Genomic DNA, 21,456 nt, shown 5'->3' on the forward strand with positions numbered 1-21,456 from the left:
GGGTTGAGGTGGGTATGGCTATGAGATGGGTTGAGGTGGGTATGGTTATGAGGTGGGTATGGGTATGAGATGGGTTGAGGTGGGTATGGTTATGAGATCGGTCGATGTGGGTATGGATATGAGGTGGGTATGAGGTGGGTATGGATATGAGGTGGGTATGAGGTGGGTATGGTTATGATGTGGGTCGAGGTGTGTATGGTTATGAGATGGGTATGGTTATGAGATGGGTTGAGGTGGGTATGGTTATGAGATGGGTTGAGGTGGGTATGGGTATGAGATGGGTTGAGGTGGGTATGGTTATGAGATGGGTCGATGTGGGTATGGATATGTGGTGGGTATGGATATGAGGTGGGTATGGTTATGATGTGGGTCGAGGTGGGTATGGTTATGATGTGGGTCGAGGTGGGTATGGATATGAGGTGGGTATGGATATGAGGTGGGTATGAGGTGGGTATGGTTATGATGTGGGTCGAGGTGGGTATGGATATGAGGTGGGTATGAGGTGGGTATGGTTATGAGATGGGTCGAGGTGGGTATGGTTATGAGATGGGTCGAGGTGGGTATGGTTCTGAGATGGGTCGAGGTGGGTATGGTTCTTAGATGGATCGAGGTGGGTATGAGATGGGTCGAGGTGGGTATGACTGGGGTCGAGGTGGGTATGGTTATGAGATGGGTTGAGGTGGGTATGGTTATGAGATGGGTTGAGGTGGGTTTGAGATGGGTTGAGGTGGGTATGGTTATGAGATGGGTTGAGGTGGGTATGAGATGGGTCGAGGTGGGTATGGTTATGAGATGGGTCGAGGTGGGTATGGGTATGAGATGGGTTGAGGTGGGTATGATTATGAGATGGGTCGAGGTGGGTATGGTTATGAGATGGGTCGAGGTGGGTATGGGTATGAGATGGGTTGAGGTGGGTATGGGTATGAGATGGGTTGAGGTGGGTATGATTATGAGATGGGTCGAGGTGGGTATGAGATGGGTTGACGTGGGTATGGTTATGAAATGGGTTGTGGTGGGTATGGTTATGAGATGGGTTGAGGTGGGTATGAGGTGGGTATGGTTATGAGATGGGTTGAGGTGGGTATGGTTATTAGATGGGTATGAGCTGGGTATGGTTATGAGATGGGTCGAGGTGGGTATGGTTATGAGATGGGTCGAGGTGGGTATGGTTTTGAGGTGGGTATGGTTATGAGGTGGGTTGAGGTGGGTATGGATATGAGGTGGGTATGAGGTGGGTATGGTTATGAGATGGGTCGAGGTGGGTATGGTTATGAGATGGGTATGAGGTGGGTATGGTTATGAGGTGGGTATGGTTATGAGATGGGTCGAGGTGGGTATAGATATGAGATGGGTCGAGGTGGGTATAGATATGAGATGGGTAGAGGTGGGTATGGTTATGAGATGGGTCGAGGTGGGTATGGTTATGAGATGGGTCGAGGTGGGTATGGTAATGAGATGGGTATGAGGTGGGTATGGTTATGAGGTGGGTATGGTTATGAGATGGGTCGAGGTGGGTATAGATATGAGATGGGTCGAGGTGGGTATGGTTATGAGATGGGTCGATGTGGGTATGGATATGAGGTGGGTATGAGCTGGGTATGAGGTGGGTATGGATATGAGGTGGGTATGAGGTGGGTATGGTTATGAGATGGGTCGAGGTGGGTATTGGAATGAGGTGGGTATGGTTATGAGATGGGTCGAGGTGGGTATGGGTATGAGATGGGTATGGTTATGAGATGGGTTGAGATGGGTATGGTTATGAGATGGGTTGAGGTGGGTATGGCTATGAGATGGGTTGAGGTGGGTATGGTTATGAGGTGGGTATGAGGTGGGTATGGATATGAGCTGGGTATGAGGTGGGTATGGTTATGATGTGGGTCGAGGTGTGTATGGTTATGAGATGGGTATGGTTATGAGATGGGTTGAGGTGGGTATGGTTATGAGATGGGTTGAGGTGGGTATGGTTATGAGATGGGTTGAGGCGGGTATGGGTAGAGGTTGGTATGGTTATGAGATGGGTCGATGTGGGTATGGATATGTGGTGGGTATGGATATGAGGTGGGTATGAGGTGGGTATGGTTATGATGTGGGTCGAGGTGGGTATGGTTATGATGTGGGTCGAGGTGGGTATGGATATGAGGTGGGTATGGATATGAGGTGGGTATGAGGTGGGTATGGTTATGATGTGGGTCGAGGTGGGTATGGATATGAGGTGGGTATGAGGTGGGTATGGTTATGAGATGGGTCGAGGTGGGTATGGTTATAAGATGTGTCGAGGTGGGTATGGTTCTGAGATGGTTCGAGGTGGGTATGGTTCTTAGATGGGTCGAGGTGGGTATGAGATGGGTCGAGGTGGGTATGAGTGGGGTCGAGGTGGGTATGGTTATGAGATGGGTTGAGGTGGGTATGGTTATGAGGTGGGTTTGAGATGGGTTGAGGTGGGTATGCTTATGAGATGGGTTGAGGTGGGTATGAGATGGGTCGTGGTGGGTATGGTTATGAGATGGGTCGAGGTGGGTATGAGATGGGTTGAGGTGGGTATGGTTATGAGATGGGTTGAGGTGGGTATGAGGTGGGTATGGTTATGAGATGGGTCGAGGTGGGTATTGGTATGAGGTGGGTATGGTTATGAGATGGGTCGAGGTGGGTGTGAGATGGGTCGAGGTGGGTATGGTTATGAGATGGGTCGAGGTGGGTATGGGTATGAGATGGGTTGAGGTGGGTATGGTTATGAGATGGGTTGAGGTGGGTATGGTTATGAGATGGGTTGAGGTGGGTATGGGTATGAGATGGGTTGAGGTGGGTATGGTTATGAGATGGGTTGAGGTGGGTATGAGATGGGTTGAGGTGGGTATGAGATGGGTCGAGGTGTGTATGGGTATGAGATGGGTCGAGGTGGGTATGAGTGGGGTCGAGGTGGGTATGGTTATGAGATGGGTTGAGGTGGGTATGGTTATGAGATGGGTTGAGGTGGGTATGGGTATGAGATGGGTTGAGGTGGGTATGGTTATGAGATGGGTCGATGTGGGTATGGATATGTGGTGGGTATGGATATGAGGTGGGTATGGTTATGATGTGGGTCGAGGTGGGTATGGTTATGATGTGGGTCGAGGTGGGTATGGATATGAGGTGGGTATGGATATGAGGTGGGTATGAGGTGGGTATGGTTATGATGTGGGTCGAGGTGGGTATGGATATGAGGTGGGTATGAGGTGGGTATGGTTATGAGATGGGTCGAGGTGGGTATGGTTATGAGATGGGTCGAGGTGGGTATGGTTCTGAGATGGGTCGAGGTGGGTATGGTTCTTAGATGGATCGAGGTGGGTATGAGATGGGTCGAGGTGGGTATGACTGGGGTCGAGGTGGGTATGGTTATGAGATGGGTTGAGGTGGGTATGGTTATGAGATGGGTTGAGGTGGGTTTGAGATGGGTTGAGGTGGGTATGGTTATGAGATGGGTTGAGGTGGGTATGAGATGGGTCGAGGTGGGTATGGTTATGAGGTGGGTCGAGGTGGGTATGAGATGGGTTGAGGTGGGTATGGTTATGAGATGGGTTGAGGTGGGTATGAGGTGGGTATTGTTATGAGATGGGTCGAGGTGGGTATTGGTATGAGGTGGGTATGGTTATGAGATGGGTCGAGGTGGGTGTGAGATGGGTCGAGGTGGGTATGGTTATGAGATGGGTCGAGATGGGTCGAGGTGGGTATGGGTATGAGATGGGTTGAGGTGGGTATGGGTATGAGATGGGTTGAGGTGGGTATGATTATGAGATGGGTCGAGGTGGGTATGAGATGGGTTGACGTGGGTATGGTTATGAAATGGGTTGTGGTGGGTATGGTTATGAGATGGGTTGAGGTGGGTATGAGGTGGGTATGGTTATGAGATGGGTTGAGGTGGGTATGGTTATTAGATGGGTATGAGCTGGGTATGGTTATGAGATGGGTCGAGGTGGGTATGGTTATGAGATGGGTCGAGGTGGGTATGGTTTTGAGGTGGGTATGGTTATGAGGTGGGTTGAGGTGGGTATGGATATGAGGTGGGTATGAGGTGGGTATGGTTATGAGATGGGTCGAGGTGGGTATGGTTATGAGATGGGTATGAGGTGGGTATGGTTATGAGGTGGGTATGGTTATGAGATGGGTCGAGGTGGGTATAGATATGAGATGGGTCGAGGTGGGTATAGATATGAGATGGGTCGAGGTGGGTATGATTATGAGATGGGTCGAGGTGGGTATGGTTATGAGATGGGTCGAGGTGGGTATGGTAATGAGATGGGTATGAGGTGGGTATGATTATGAGGTGGGTATGGTTATGAGATGGGTCGAGGTGGGTATAGATATGAGATGGGTCGAGGTGGGTATGGTTATGAGATGGGTCGATGTGGGTATGGATATGAGGTGGGTATGAGCTGGGTATGAGGTGGGTATGGATATGAGGTGGGTATGAGGTGGGTATGGTTATGAGATGGGTTGAGATGGGTATGGTTATGAGATGGGTTGAGGTGGGTATGGCTATGAGATGGGTTGAGGTGGGTATGGTTATGAGGTGGGTATGAGGTGGGTATGGATATGAGCTGGGTATGAGGTGGGTATGGTTATGATGTGGGTCGAGGTGTGTATGGTTATGAGATGGGTATGGTTATGAGATGGGTTGAGGTGGGTATGGTTATGAGATGGGTTGAGGTGGGTATGGTTATGAGATGGGTTGAGGCGGGTATGGGTAGAGGTTGGTATGGTTATGAGATGGGTCGATGTGGGTATGGATATGTGGTGGGTATGGATATGAGGTGGGTATGAGGTGGGTATGGTTATGATGTGGGTCGAGGTGGGTATGGTTATGATGTGGGTCGAGGTGGGTATGGATATGAGGTGGGTATGGATATGAGGTGGGTATGAGGTGGGTATGGTTATGATGTGGGTCGAGGTGGGTATGGATATGAGGTGGGTATGAGGTGGGTATGGTTATGAGATGGGTCGAGGTGGGTATGGTTATAAGATGTGTCGAGGTGGGTATGGTTCTGAGATGGTTCGAGGTGGGTATGGTTCTTAGATGGGTCGAGGTGGGTATGAGATGGGTCGAGGTGGGTATGAGTGGGGTCGAGGTGGGTATGGTTATGAGATGGGTTGAGGTGGGTATGGTTATGAGGTGGGTTTGAGATGGGTTGAGGTGGGTATGCTTATGAGATGGGTTGAGGTGGGAATGAGATGGGTCGTGGTGGGTATGGTTATGAGATGGGTTGAGGTGGGTATGGCTATGAGATGGGTTGAGGTGGGTATGGTTATGAGGTGGGTATGGGTATGAGATGGGTTGAGGTGGGTATGGTTATGAGATCGGTCGATGTGGGTATGGATATGAGGTGGGTATGAGGTGGGTATGGATATGAGGTGGGTATGAGGTGGGTATGGTTATGATGTGGGTCGAGGTGTGTATGGTTATGAGATGGGTATGGTTATGAGATGGGTTGAGGTGGGTATGGTTATGAGATGGGTTGAGGTGGGTATGGGTATGAGATGGGTTGAGGTGGGTATGGTTATGAGATGGGTCGATGTGGGTATGGATATGTGGTGGGTATGGATATGAGGTGGGTATGGTTATGATGTGGGTCGAGGTGGGTATGGTTATGATGTGGGTCGAGGTGGGTATGGATATGAGGTGGGTATGGATATGAGGTGGGTATGAGGTGGGTATGGTTATGATGTGGGTCGAGGTGGGTATGGATATGAGGTGGGTATGAGGTGGGTATGGTTATGAGATGGGTCGAGGTGGGTATGGTTATGAGATGGGTCGAGGTGGGTATGGTTCTGAGATGGGTCGAGGTGGGTATGGTTCTTAGATGGATCGAGGTGGGTATGTGATGGGTCGAGGTGGGTATGACTGGGGTCGAGGTGGGTATGGTTATGAGATGGGTTGAGGTGGGTATGGTTATGATATGGGTTGAGGTGGGTTTGAGATGGGTTGAGGTGGGTATGGTTATGAGATGGGTTGAGGTGGGTATGAGATGGGTCGAGGTGGGTATGGTTATGAGATGGGTCGAGGTGGGTATGAGATGGGTTGAGGTGGGTATGGTTATGAGATGGGTTGAGGTGGGTATGAGGTGGGTATTGTTATGAGATGGGTCGAGGTGGGTATTGGTATGAGGTGGGTATGGTTATGAGATGGGTCGAGGTGGGTGTGAGATGGGTCGAGGTGGGTATGGTTATGAGATGGGTCGAGGTGGGTATGGGTATGAGATGGGTTGAGGTGGGTATGGGTATGAGATGGGTTGAGGTGGGTATGATTATGAGATGGGTCGAGGTGGGTATGAGATGGGTTGACGTGGGTATGGTTATGAAATGGGTTGTGGTGGGTATGGTTATGAGATGGGTTGAGGTGGGTATGAGGTGGGTATGGTTATGAGATGGGTTGAGGTGGGTATGGTTATTAGATGGGTATGAGCTGGGTATGGTTATGAGATGGGTCGAGGTGGGTATGGTTATGAGATGGGTCGAGGTGGGTATGGTTTTGAGGTGGGTATGGTTATGAGGTGGGTTGAGGTGGGTATGGATATGAGGTGGGTATGAGGTGGGTATGGTTATGAGATGGGTCGAGGTGGGTATGGTTATGAGATGGGTATGAGGTGGGTATGGTTATGAGGTGGGTATGGTTATGAGATGGGTCGAGGTGGGTATAGATATGAGATGGGTCGAGGTGGGTATAGATATGAGATGGGTCGAGGTGGGTATGGTTATGAGATGGGTCGAGGTGGGTATGGTTATGAGATGGGTCGAGGTGGGTATGGTAATGAGATGGGTATGAGGTGGGTATGGTTATGAGGTGGGTATGGTTATGAGATGGGTCGAGGTGGGTATAGATATGAGATGGGTCGAGGTGGGTATGGTTATGAGATGGGTCGATGTGGGTATGGATATGAGGTGGGTATGAGCTGGGTATGAGGTGGGTATGGATATGAGGTGGGTATGAGGTGGGTATGGTTATGAGATGGGTCGAGGTGGGTATTGGAATGAGGTGGGTATGGTTATGAGATGGGTCGAGGTGGGTGTGAGATGGGTCGAGGTGGGTATGGGTATGAGATGGGTATGGTTATGAGATGGGTTGAGATGGGTATGGTTATGAGATGGGTTGAGGTGGGTATGGCTATGAGATGGGTTGAGGTGGGTATGGTTATGAGGTGGGTATGAGGTGGGTATGGATATGAGCTGGGTATGAGGTGGGTATGGTTATGATGTGGGTCGAGGTGTGTATGGTTATGAGATGGGTATGGTTATGAGATGGGTTGAGGTGGGTATGGTTATGAGATGGGTTGAGGTGGGTATGGTTATGAGATGGGTTGAGGCGGGTATGGGTAGAGGTTGGTATGGTTATGAGATGGGTCGATGTGGGTATGGATATGTGGTGGGTATGGATATGAGGTGGGTATGAGGTGGGTATGGTTATGATGTGGGTCGAGGTGGGTATGGTTATGATGTGGGTCGAGGTGGGTATGGATATGAGGTGGGTATGGATATGAGGTGGGTATGAGGTGGGTATGGTTATGATGTGGGTCGAGGTGGGTATGGATATGAGGTGGGTATGAGGTGGGTATGGTTATGAGATGGGTCGAGGTGGGTATGGTTATAAGATGTGTCGAGGTGGGTATGGTTCTGAGATGGTTCGAGGTGGGTATGGTTCTTAGATGGGTCGAGGTGGGTATGAGATGGGTCGAGGTGGGTATGAGTGGGGTCGAGGTGGGTATGGTTATGAGATGGGTTGAGGTGGGTATGGTTATGAGGTGGGTTTGAGATGGGTTGAGGTGGGTATGCTTATGAGATGGGTTGAGGTGGGTATGAGATGGGTCGTGGTGGGTATGGTTATGAGATGGGTCGAGGTGGGTATGAGATGGGTTGAGGTGGGTATGGTTATGAGATGGGTTGAGGTGGGTATGAGGTGGGTATGGTTATGAGATGGGTCGAGGTGGGTATTGGTATGAGGTGGGTATGGTTATGAGATGGGTCGAGGTGGGTGTGAGATGGGTCGAGGTGGGTATGGTTATGAGATGGGTCGAGGTGGGTATGGGTATGAGATGGGTTGAGGTGGGTATGGTTATGAGATGGGTTGAGGTGGGTATGGTTATGAGATGGGTTGAGGTGGGTATGGGTTTGAGATGGGTTGAGGTGGGTATGGTTATGAGATGGGTTGAGGTGGGTATGAGATGGGTTGAGGTGGGTATGAGATGGGTCGAGGTGTGTATGGGTATGAGATGGGTCGAGGTGGGTATGAGTGGGGTCGAGGTGGGTATGGTTATGAGATGGGTTGAGGTGGGTATGGTTATGAGATGGGTTGAGGTGGGTATGGGTATGAGATGGGTTGAGGTGGGTATGGTTATGAGATGGGTCGATGTGGGTATGGATATGTGGTGGGTATGGATATGAGGTGGGTATGGTTATGATGTGGGTCGAGGTGGGTATGGTTATGATGTGGGTCGAGGTGGGTATGGATATGAGGTGGGTATGGATATGAGGTGGGTATGGTTATGATGTGGGTCGAGGTGGGTATGGATATGAGGTGGGTATGAGGTGGGTATGGTTATGAGATGGGTCGAGGTGGGTATGGTTATGAGATGGGTCGAGGTGGGTATGGTTCTGAGATGGGTCGAGGTGGGTATGGTTCTTAGATGGATCGAGGTGGGTATGAGATGGGTCGAGGTGGGTATGACTGGGGTCGAGGTGGGTATGGTTATGAGATGGGTTGAGGTGGGTATGGTTATGAGATGGGTTGAGGTGGGTTTGAGATGGGTTGAGGTGGGTATGGTTATGAGATGGGTTGAGGTGGGTATGAGATGGGTCGAGGTGGGTATGGTTATGAGGTGGGTCGAGGTGGGTATGAGATGGGTTGAGGTGGGTATGGTTATGAGATGGGTTGAGGTGGGTATGAGGTGGGTATTGTTATGAGATGGGTCGAGGTGGGTATTGGTATGAGGTGGGTATGGTTATGAGATGGGTCGAGGTGGGTGTGAGATGGGTCGAGGTGGGTATGGTTATGAGATGGGTCGAGATGGGTCGAGGTGGGTATGGGTATGAGATGGGTTGAGGTGGGTATGGGTATGAGATGGGTTGAGGTGGGTATGATTATGAGATGGGTCGAGGTGGGTATGAGATGGGTTGACGTGGGTATGGTTATGAAATGGGTTGTGGTGGGTATGGTTATGAGATGGGTTGAGGTGGGTATGAGGTGGGTATGGTTATGAGATGGGTTGAGGTGGGTATGGTTATTAGATGGGTATGAGCTGGGTATGGTTATGAGATGGGTCGAGGTGGGTATGGTTATGAGATGGGTCGAGGTGGGTATGGTTTTGAGGTGGGTATGGTTATGAGGTGGGTTGAGGTGGGTATGGATATGAGGTGGGTATGAGGTGGGTATGGTTATGAGATGGGTCGAGGTGGGTATGGTTATGAGATGGGTATGAGGTGGGTATGGTTATGAGGTGGGTATGGTTATGAGATGGGTCGAGGTGGGTATAGATATGAGATGGGTCGAGGTGGGTATAGATATGAGATGGGTCGAGGTGGGTATGATTATGAGATGGGTCGAGGTGGGTATGGTTATGAGATGGGTCGAGGTGGGTATGGTAATGAGATGGGTATGAGGTGGGTATGGTTATGAGGTGGGTATGGTTATGAGATGGGTCGAGGTGGGTATAGATATGAGATGGGTCGAGGTGGGTATGGTTATGAGATGGGTCGATGTGGGTATGGATATGAGGTGGGTATGAGCTGGGTATGAGGTGGGTATGGATATGAGGTGGGTATGAGGTGGGTATGGTTATGAGATGGGTTGAGATGGGTATGGTTATGAGATGGGTTGAGGTGGGTATGGCTATGAGATGGGTTGAGGTGGGTATGGTTATGAGGTGGGTATGAGGTGGGTATGGATATGAGCTGGGTATGAGGTGGGTATGGTTATGATGTGGGTCGAGGTGTGTATGGTTATGAGATGGGTATGGTTATGAGATGGGTTGAGGTGGGTATGGTTATGAGATGGGTTGAGGTGGGTATGGTTATGAGATGGGTTGAGGCGGGTATGGGTAGAGGTTGGTATGGTTATGAGATGGGTCGATGTGGGTATGGATATGTGGTGGGTATGGATATGAGGTGGGTATGAGGTGGGTATGGTTATGATGTGGGTCGAGGTGGGTATGGTTATGATGTGGGTCGAGGTGGGTATGGATATGAGGTGGGTATGGATATGAGGTGGGTATGAGGTGGGTATGGTTATGATGTGGGTCGAGGTGGGTATGGATATGAGGTGGGTATGAGGTGGGTATGGTTATGAGATGGGTCGAGGTGGGTATGGTTATAAGATGTGTCGAGGTGGGTATGGTTCTGAGATGGTTCGAGGTGGGTATGGTTCTTAGATGGGTCGAGGTGGGTATGAGATGGGTCGAGGTGGGTATGAGTGGGGTCGAGGTGGGTATGGTTATGAGATGGGTTGAGGTGGGTATGGTTATGAGGTGGGTTTGAGATGGGTTGAGGTGGGTATGCTTATGAGATGGGTTGAGGTGGGAATGAGATGGGTCGTGGTGGGTATGGTTATGAGATGGGTCGAGGTGGGTATGAGATGGGTTGAGGTGGGTATGGTTATGAGATGGGTTGAGGTGGGTATGAGGTGGGTATGGTTATGAGATGGGTCGAGGTGGGTATTGGTATGAGGTGGGTATGGTTATGAGATGGGTCGAGGTGGGTGTGAGATGGGTCGAGGTGGGTATGGTTATGAGATGGGTCGAGGTGGGTATGGGTATGAGATGGGTTGAGGTGGGTATGGTTATGAGATGGGTTGAGGTGGGTATGGTTATGAGATGGGTTGAGGTGGGTATGGGTATGAGATGGGTTGAGGTGGGTATGGTTATGAGATGGTTTGAGGTGGGTATGAGATGGGTTGAGGTGGGTATGAGATGGGTTGAGGTGTGTATGGGTATGAGATGGGTCGAGGTGGGTATGAGTGGGGTCGAGGTGGGTATGGTTATGAGATGGGTTGAGGTGGGTATGGTTATGAGATGGGTTGAGGTGGGTATGAGATGGGTCGAGGTGGGTATGGTTATGAGATGGGTCGAGGTGGGTATGAGATGGGTTGAGGTGGGTATGGTTATGAGATGGGTCGAGGTGGGTATTGGTATGAGGTGGGTATGGTTATGAGATGGGTCGAGGTGGGTGTGAGATGGGTCGAGGTGGGTATGGTTATGAGATGGGTCGAGATGGGTCGAGGTGGGTATGGGTATGAGATGGGTTGAGGTGGGTATGGTTATGAGATGGGTTGAGGTGGGTATGGTTATGAGATGGGTTGAGGTGGGTATGGGTATGAGATGGGTTGAGGTGGGTATGGTTATGAGATGGGTTGAGGTGGGTATGAGATGGGTTGAGGTGGGTATGAGATGGGTTGAGGTGGGTATGGTTATGAGATGGGTTGAGGTGGGTATGGTTATGAGATGGGTCGAGGTGGGTATGGTTATGAGATGGGTCGAGGTGGGTATGGGTATGAGATGGGTTGAGATGGGTATGGGTATGAGATGGGTTGAGGTTTGTATGGCTATGAGATGGGTTGAGATGGGTTGAGATGGGTATGTTGATGAGTTGAGGTGGGTATGAGGTGGGTATGTTGATGAGTTGAGGTGGGTATGGTTATGAGTTGAGGTGGGTATGGTTATGAGATGAGTTGAGGTGGGTATGGTTATGAGATGGGTTGAGGTGGGTATGGTTATGAGATGGGTTTAGGTGGGTATGGTTATGAGATGGGTTGAGGTGGGTATGGTTGGTTCGCCTTGTTTTATTAAACACCTAGACACACTGAGAGGGCCCGCTTCTCTAAACACGCCCCAGTGCTCAAATAAACAGGCTAAATAGCAGCAAGAACCATTGTGTGTGTGTGTGTGTGTGTGTGTGTGTGTGTGTGTGTGTGTGTGTGTGTGTGTGTGTGTGTGTGTGTGTGTGTGTGTGTGTGTGTGTGTGTGTGTGTGTGTGTGGGCGTGTCTGGGTGTGCTCATGCGTGCCCCAGCACCCACCCTCTCTCAAGTGCATCTCTAGTCTTCCTAACTGCCATGTCGGCCTCAACACAGATTTATAACTGTGTGTGCGTGCGTGTGTATACATGACATCACAGTGCTGATTTACAGTAATGGCCTTTATTATTATAGCTCCTGAGACTGTGTGAGAGATAGTGACAGAGAGCAGCCTGACAGCAGCCAGACCACTCCCAGGGAGCAGCCAGACCGCTCCCAGGGAGCAGCCAGACCGCTCCCAGGGAGCAGCCAGACCGCTCCCAGGGAGCAGCCAGACCGCTCCCAGCGAGCAGCCAGACCGCTCCCAGCGAGCAGCCAGACCGCTCCAGGGAGCAGCCAGCGGGCAGCCAGCGAGCAGCCAGGGAGCAGCCAGGGAGCAGCCAGACCGCTCCCAGAGCGAAGCTAGAGAGCAGCCAGACCGCTCCCAGGGAGCAGCCAGACCACTCCCAGCGACCAGCTAGGGAGCAGCCAGGCGGCAGCCAGCGAGCAGTCAGCGAGCAGCCAGACCGCTCCCAGGAGCAGCCAGGGAGCAGCCAGGGAGCAGCCAGGGGGCAGCCAGCGAGCAGCCAAAGCCAGACAGTCAGCACTGTGTGTTCCTGTTCAGCCCATTTGATAGGAGGTCTAAATGGACGCTGCACACATTTATCCTCTGTTGGCGCCAGTTAACCCCTTTCTGTGTGTGTGTGTGTGTGTGTGTGTGTGTGTGTGTGTGTGCGCGCGCACACACCCTAAATGAGCAGAGATCAGCAACACGTTACATTCCTTCCTTCTGGCTGGCACTGTGTCAGCTAATCAAGACCAGGTTGGTGCAACGCCCTAATGCCCCCCCCCCCCCCCCCCCCCCGGCTTCAGGGTTTTAGGTCCCCTTTTTCCTCTTTCTCTCCTTCAATTGGACCTGTCCTCTCTATCTCTATCTCTATTTATCTCTGTCATAGGTCATGGTTGCTCTCTGGGAGCCGGGGAAAGTTACAGGCTTTGATAATGTGGCAAACCTGAGTTTATAGGCTGCGGACAGAGAGAGAAATAGGGGTGTGAAGGTAGAGAGAGACTGGGATGGAGAGATGGTGGTAGAGGACAGTGGAGTAAGGGAGAGTCGGCATGAGAGGTCTAGACTGTGAATTAGAGGGGCATTTAAAGAGAGGTAGAGACTCTGAGTTAGAGGGGAATTTAAAGAGAGGTAGAGACTGTTAGAGGGGCATTTAAAGAGAGGTAGAGACTGTGTTAGAGGGGCATTTAAAGAGAGGTAGAGACTGTTAGAGGGGCATTTAAAGAGAGGTAGAGACTGTGTTGGAGGGGCATTTAAAGAGAGGTAGAGACTCTGAGTTAGAGGGGCATTTAAAGAGGGGTAGAGACTGTTAGAGGGGCATTTAAAGAGAGGTAGAGACTGTGTTAGAGGGGCATTTAAAGAGAGGTAGAGACTGAGTTGGAGGGGCATTTAAAGAGAGGTAGAGACTGTGTTAGAGGGGCATTTAAAGAGAGGTAGAGACTGAGTTGGAGGGGCATTTAAAGAGAGGTAGAGACTGTGTTAGAGGGGCATTTAAAGAGAGGTAGAGACTGAGTTAGAGGGGCATTTAAAGAGAGGTAGAGACTGAGTTGGAGGGGCATTTAAAGAGAGGTAGAGACTGTGTTAGAGGGGCATTTAAAGAGAGGTAGAGACTGTGTTAGAGGGGCATTTAAAGAGAGGTAGAGACTGAGTTAGAGGGGCATTTAAAGAGAGGTAGAGACTGAGTTGGAGGGGCATTGAAAGAGGTAGCGACTGTGTTAGAGGGGCATTTAAAGAGAGGTAGAGACTGAGTTGGAGGGGCATTTAAAGAGAGGTAGAGACTGTGTTAGAGGGGCATTTAAAGAGAGGTAGAGACTGTGTTAGAGGGGCATTTAAAGAGAGGTAGAGACTGAGTTAGAGGGGCATTTAAAGAGAGGTAGAGACTGAGTTGGAGGGGCATTTAAAGAGGTAGAGACTGTGAGATAGAGGAGCATTTAAAGAGAAGTAGAGATTGTGAGAGAGCGTGAATTAGAGAGGCATTTAAAGAGGGATAGAGACTGAGTTAGAGGGTAGAGACTGTGAGATAGAGGGGCATTTAAAGAGAGGTAGAGACTGAGTAAAAGATCACACGTGTGCAGTGGATGAAGGTATGTTTAATACCAGGTCTGGGGCTGAGCTCATGGGGGAGGAGGGGAGACAGGGAGGAGGGAGATGCAGTGTGCTGTAAAGGCCCTCTCTCCTTTAAGTCCCCAGACAGTTAAACATGTTACACAGGTGGCTTATTAAACACACTGGATCTGAGATACCAGGCGCTGGGCTGGACTGGACTGGGGTATGCTGGGGTAGACTGGACTGGGGCAGGCTGGACTGGGTTGGGTTTGACTGAGCTGGACTGGACTGGGGTAGGGTGTGCTTGGTTGGGGTGGACTGGGTTGGGTTGGGTTGGACTGGGGTAGGCTGTGCTAGGTTGTGGTGGACTGGGCAGGACTGGACTAGGTTAGACTGAGCTGAGTTGGTTGGACTGGGCTGGACTGGGTTAGGCTGGGCTAGGTTGGGATGGACTGGACTAGGGTGGGCTGAGTTGGACTGGATTGGACTGGGGTGGACTGCATTGGGATGGACAAGGGTGGACTGGACTGGGGTGGGTTGGACTAGGTTGGACTGGATTTGGATGGACTGGGGTGGGGCGGACTATACTGGGCTGGACTGGGGTGGACTGGACTGGGGTGGTGCGGGCTGGACTGGATTAGGGTCGACTGGGGTGGGGCGGACTATATTGGACTGGGGCGGACTGGACTGGATTAGGGCGGACTGGAATAGGGTGGCTCGGGGTGGAGCGGACTGGGGTTGGGTGGGGCGGACTGGGGGGTTGGGTGGGGCGGACTGGGGTTTGGGTGGGGCGGACTGGGGGTTGGGTGGGGCGGACTGGGGGTTGGGTGGGGCGGACTGGGGTTTGGGTGGGGCGGACTGGGGTTTGGGTGGGGCGGACTGGGGTTTGGGTGGGGCGGACTGGGGGTTGGGTGGGGCGGACTGGGGTTTGGGTGGGGCGGACTGGGGTTGGGTGGGGTGGACTGGGGTTTGGGTGGGGTGGACTGGGGGTTGGGTGGGGTGGACTAGACTGTGATTAACACCCTGTCTCCATGTTACAAACACAGTACAGCACGATCACCATCCAGAGTCATGATGTTGTCATGTTCAGATCCGATTCACCTTGAGTAACCTGAGGAACGCTGGTGTGTTTTTCAGCACTATGACACCAAGTGTCCCATGGGATGTCCTGACTTTGCCATCGATGGCGATGAAGAGGACACTGCCAACAAGTAAGGCTCTGATTTAGAATATGCCGATGCCAATAGAGTCCCAGTATACTGTAGTTTGGATATGTCTGATATCTGACATGTATCTATGTATTAATTCCTCTTCATCCTCCTACCCATACCAATGCTGCCCTCAAGTGGTTTAGTCCTAAACTAGATTTATTGCGTTGTAATCATAGCTTCTTGGACCGATCATTATTCATGAAATTATCATTCATCTGCTGGAATATTTGCTGGAATATGCTGGAATATTTTAATTTTCTGATTTGATTTCTTCTAATTTAATTTCCTGATTTGATTTCCTGATTTGATTTTTTCTAATTTAATTTGCTCACCTTGAGGATCTCGTCTGAGGACAGTGGGGAGGTGGCGTCTTACACAGAGGACAGCGACGAATCCTATTCGCTGGAGCTGGACACAGACTCCTCCCACACGGGCCAGATGAACCTATTGGAGGAGATCCTGGACTCTCTGAGCACCACCAGCACAGAGCACGGCAAACTCAGTGCCGCCAAGAGCCTGGACTTCAGTACAATGGACAACATCAACTACAAGGCAACGGTAAGAGAAATACCTGTAACATCTAAACCACACTAATCTAACCCCAGATACATACAGTAGATAGACAGAGCCTGGACGCCTTGGACAATGTCTATGAATATGGACAATATTGACTATGAGGCACCGGTAAGTGAAAACATCTGTATGTCTAAACCACTCTCTGTGTGAATCTGTGTTCTAGAACACGTCTAACCCCACCAGTGAGAGCAACCTGCCCCAGGTTTGTACTAGTGGCAGTGGGGTGGTGGGGAGAAGAGGTGTTGGAGGAGGAGAACAGGGAGGGGGCTGGCAGGACGACGGTGCCCTCCACGGGAAGCACCTGCCCCCCTCCCCACGTAGACAGCCAAGCAAGAGCAGCCTCAAGAGGCAGAAGCATATCCCCTCAACATCCTCTCCACCCGTCCTAGCTCCAGCCTCAGTGCAGGACAACCAGGTCCCCAATCTCCAGCCCAAGACCCAGGCCCCTCACACCAAGGCCCAGCATAAAATCCAACCTAATCCCCAGGCCCTTTATGTCACACCCCCTATCTGTCTCTCTCAGCTCCATCCAGAGGAGTCTTCCCTCCCCACACCTCCATCACCATCCCTGGGAGACCACCACATCTCATCCAACCGCTCTCCAGCACCAACTCGTGCCTCCACATGCAATCCTCCACTGGAAACACACACACCACCGCTAACCCACACTAGAGAGTCCCCAAACCCCCAGTTGCTCAGCCCTGAGTCCAAACCCCAGACCACCTCCAGCATCCTGCGGAGGAAGGTGCTGTCCAAGGAAACGATGAGGCAGTACCAGGACAAGAATCTCCAGAGGCAGGGCAGCAAGAACCGAGAGAGTCTGGGGGTGAAGGCCAGGCAGCCTTCAGTGCTGGTGCCCTGGGAGAGAGAGAGCCCAGAGGAGATGAGTCAGGGAGAGGACCTGGAGCTGGGGCAAGAACAGGACAGGGTCTCGGGGGCAGAGGTCCAGGAGAAAGGACTTCTGGAGGAGATAGATTCCATGTGTCATCTCGGCTCAGACTTTCAGACCAGCCTACAACTGTCCCAGGTCCACTGCAAAACCAACAACACACATGATAATACCCATGACAACAACCACAGCCACAGCAAAGCCACAGACAAGTCTTGAGACAGAAGCAGGGACAGGGACAAGGGACAGGGGTGGTTGAGGTAGACGTTGCCTCTAACCACAGATCTACAATCAGAATGCCCTCCTCAAATCCTAACCTTAACCACTGAGGGAAAAAATGCAAAAACAGACCTTGGACCGCAGGAAGTCACAGTGGCACTGCCAGGCAACTGGAAATGATGCGTGTGTTCGCCCTGATACGACTCTTTAACTTACACTTGTCTTCCTGCCAAGTTTAGGGGTCTGAGTTGAAGACCGGTCATCTTGGTTCTCTTTCTAACATGCAACAGAATTCAAACAAACCGTCTTATAAATGAAACAAAGACTTACCATGTAAACAAAGGGAAATCTGTGGTGGATTTTCACTCGCATGAAATAGTACTTATTACTCATTTACATGGTACTAAAAGATGAGTGTGTTTTAATTAACAGAGAAAACATTTAGTTTCCCTCAGATCTGAAAGTATTGTAAAGACCCAAAGTACCCCCCCCGACCTAAGTGTTCTGCTGTATAGTTGCCTAACACGATGCCTTAAATGGAGCTGGGATTTGCTTTTGGCACGGCTCAGTCTTAAAATGTCTAATATATATATATATATATATATATATATATATATATATATATATATATAGCTGTTACTCTGGAAACGTTTCATCTGCTTAGATCCACTGTCACACGTCATGAATGTGGAAAATGGACAGCTTTTTCACTGCACGTAGAGATAGTAAAGGTAGTTTAATATATGTTGATCCGTTTAGCCTATTTAGAGATGTCTTTTTCTCAAGTGTTTGTTTCTCAGGAGGCTCCTGTTTGTCAGGACATAAAGGAGAAGAGGAGTTGTGTAAACCGATGATAGGAATGAATAGACAATCCACTTTCTCTCTCTCGGTCTCTCGCTCGCTCTCTGTCTGTTTCTCTCTCTCCATCTCTCACTGTCTGTTTCTCTCTCTCTCTCTCTCTCTCTCTCTCTCTGTTTCTCTCTCTCTCTGTTTTTCTCTCTCTCGGTCTCTCGCTCTCTGTCTGTTTCTCTCTCATCTCTCTCTGTTTCTCTCCATCTCTCTCTCTGTTTCTCTCCTTCTCTCCACTTCTTCCTGCTCGCCTTCATTCACCTTTCCTTGCTCACCATCTTACAACATCTCTTTCCATCCTCCTCTCTCTTCCGTCCTTCCCCCTGGTTTTTGGTGCTGACAGCTAAAATAGAGGCTGACAGTTCAAATGGAGGCCAGTAGAGTTGAGTGCTTTAGGTGGAGTGGGATTTCACAAACTAAAATCGTTGCTATGAGCGCACACCAAATGAAATGCAAGCTTTCTCCTAAACACTGAGGTGACGCTTTCACACTGTGTTTTACCAGAAGGCTTGAGATGATTGTAGAAGGATAACAAAGCAATACGGCTCTCCTCAGAGAGTATGGACAGACGTCTGAAGTGATTTTAAAACAATCTCCCATGGAGAGAATGCAAGCCCTTTGTGTAATGTCCAGAGATTGTGACCACTCACTATAGTACATAGACAGAAGAAAGTATTTTCCAGTGCTTGTTTGTGGTTGTTATGTTATGATGATGACTTTAGCCAGTTTTCTCTAGTGCTGTTGGGTGTGCCAATTTAACGGTAGCCCTCGCACCCTCCTGAGTGCCGGGCTGTGCTAACGATGAGGTTGTAAAGCGTTCGCCGTGGTTCTGAGAAGTCCCTCGTCTCAGCTATTAATTTGGATTTGAAAGGGCCCGTGTACAATTTGTTGGCCTGTTTTATTTCACTCCCCAAAATGTTACCTATTTGGACAGTTTTGAATTTTGAAAGCTGTCAATATACTATGCAAAAAAAAACATTTAAAGTTTCCAAATTCTGAATAGAATTTTACTTTACCAATATTCATGAATTGTAATCAGATCAGGTAATTGATAATCATACATTGATTAACTGATGGTTTCATTAGATTGTCTGTCATTTGGCCAAAATGTGGGTTTGTGTGTAAGAATGAAGGGCGTGCCTTATAGTATATGAGTAATACTTAGTGTGGTCAACACAAGGTATTAGGGACAAAATGCCATTGCTAATGTATCTTTAAGCTGCTATATGTAACTTTTTGGGTGACCTGACAAAATTCAGAGTTATAGATCTTTCATTCTCATTGAAAGCCAGTCTAAGAAGCGATAGATCTGTTTTATGTGCTCTATTTCTATGCTTAGTTTATGGGTCTTTTACTTTCGATTTTGTACACCAGCGTCAAACAGCTGAAAATACAATATTTTGGGTTATTGAAAAGATATTTCACAGCGGTTTAGATGGTATAATGATTCTCTACACTATACTTAGTTGTTTTGTCGTGAACTGTTAGAATTTCAGGAACCAGGAAATGGAGGAATGATTTCCGCATAGTGTATCTTTTAAAGAGGTCAAGTCCTCTCAACTTTTCAATAGCTATTGTCTGCAGTGTATATGCATGGAAAACCACTGGTCCACTCAGTGATGAGACTCAGAGATTAAACCACATCCTTAAATGTATGTTGTCAGTTCTTTAACCTATGAAACATAGTTCAACCTATTTGATCTACTAGACTGTGTCATTCTAGCTCTGTTTTCCATGTTTATAATCAAGCTTAGCTTACTGTGTGCTGGTAGTGTTTTTCTCTTTGCTAGTATTTCAATGATCTTTCTGACTGAGCTCACAAAATAGAGAATGATCTTTCTGACTGAGCTCAAAAAATAGAGAATGGTCTTGCTATTTCTTTGTTGGAAGATGTTTTCTATGTAGTTATATTTCAAGCTTTGTTTCAGAATGATGAAATATTATTTTCAATGATTGGACATGTTTTCTTTTCTGATTACAGTATTTTAAATGGAGTTTAATAATATATAGTATATTGTATCATGATTCACAGAACAAACACCTAAAATGTTATTGTTGTTAGATCTTATTTTGGGGGAAAGAGGCATTTTTGTATAATAAAAAAAAAGGTGTTAAAAACTCAAACCATTTTCCATCCAGTCACTCACTTAAGCACGTTACAGTATTTCAGTTCATGAGGTGGCAAAAATTCTTGCAATTAATTGACTTTATTTTTCAGTTTTTGTTATACATGTACAGTAGTATATGAATGATGTATTTTTAAATTCAAAATGTTTTTTTTTTTTCTTCAAAATATTACCCATGCTCTGCTAATCTTATTTTGTTGTTGAATGGTTTTTTTTTCTTTTTTTTTGTTAATCAAATCAAATGGGGAAAAAAAGATGGTGTCGGGTCTGGTAGTATTGTCCAATATCCTTGCCTTGCAAACATGGTGTTGAAATACTGTACTTAGTAGTTATTTTATTATCAAAGTGAATTGATTTCTCATGTACTACATGACTACTGTATTTAACTGCTGTGGATTGTGATGGTTTACTTGAGCAATGTCTTCCTAACACAGTCGGCCAGGATCCTGTGTGGCTGATTATCAGTGTACTGAAAAGCTGGTATTTGTATGACTGAATGTCTGGTTACTATCTCACTGCTTACATGCTGATGCAGAAGAAAACAGGATAAAAGCTGACAGCTTCTATTCTCTTATGCTATGATTACATTTCCTTTTTTTTCCTAATACCCATGTGATATTAAAGATCAAAACCACTGATTGTCAAGAACTAACGGAGGCATATCACTTGTCTTTTAAAAGGTCCATTTAGTGACTGACAGTACTGAGAATAGCACAGTTCATTCATTCACCTTGTTCACTGGTCCCTAGACATGGTACTGTAATGATTTGAATATGCCGTGTACAACCTACTGAAGTCTAGTGTGTGGAAACTTACTTGACATGGTACTGTAACTTACTTGCATGTTCTCAATGCAGAGAAAAAAAAACAACATATAGGTGAATGTAGTGTGTTTTGGACTGAGTGGTGCAACTTTATCCACTGTATCCACTGTGAACTTAAACATTCATTATGTTCATGTATGTGCAACATTTTCCTGTATTCCATTTTCAATTCTATCTCAATAAATAATAATACGAAAGGTCAGTGCAATTCTATTCTCCTTTAATGAAAGTTGATTATTTACCTCAAAATGACATTTAGAAGCTGTAGACATATTAGGCAACACCGTTAACTTATGACTGCTGTTTGCTGGGAGTGGGAAGGGATTGTCAGGTCGGGAGTTGCCAATCTGCTCACTTCACTCTAATGCCCTCCTCTTCTCCTTGAGGTTCCTCAACAGTGAACACATTGCCATTGGCATACCCACTATGGCAGTCACTATGGAGTCTTCGGTGGCTGCGGTGGCCATAGTGAAGTGCACCTTGGGGTCCAGCTGCAGGACACTGTGGTGCCCTACGATAACCACTTCTGGTGCTCGTCTGTGAGGGAGCGATGATCAGAGTGGAGCTTCTTGTGTTCGCTCAGTGTCTCGCCAGTGGGCACAATACTCTGTTGCCCAGTACTCTGATTCTCCGCTGTCAGT

General features: G+C 48.6%; 1 protein-coding gene across 1 annotated transcript in view; it reads left to right on the plus strand.

Annotated features, from left to right (window-relative positions):
* LOC106560563 (DENN domain-containing protein 1B) overlaps positions 1-21,017 on the plus strand; it is a 238,530-nt gene extending 217,513 nt beyond the window's left edge. Inside the window, exons 21-23 of the mRNA XM_082956608.1 lie at positions 15,259-15,332; positions 15,671-15,890; positions 16,072-21,017. Of these exons, the coding sequence (XP_082812734.1) occupies positions 15,259-15,332; positions 15,671-15,890; positions 16,072-17,016 (1,239 nt within the window). The 3' untranslated portion in view covers positions 17,017-21,017. The remainder of the gene's footprint in view (positions 1-15,258; positions 15,333-15,670; positions 15,891-16,071) is intronic.
* The last annotated feature ends 439 nt before the right edge of the window (positions 21,018-21,456 follow it).

This window comes from Salmo salar, chromosome 10 (assembly GCF_965601325.2).
Source record: "Salmo salar chromosome 10, fSalSal1, whole genome shotgun sequence".
NCBI classification, from domain to species: domain Eukaryota; kingdom Metazoa; phylum Chordata; class Actinopteri; order Salmoniformes; family Salmonidae; genus Salmo; species Salmo salar.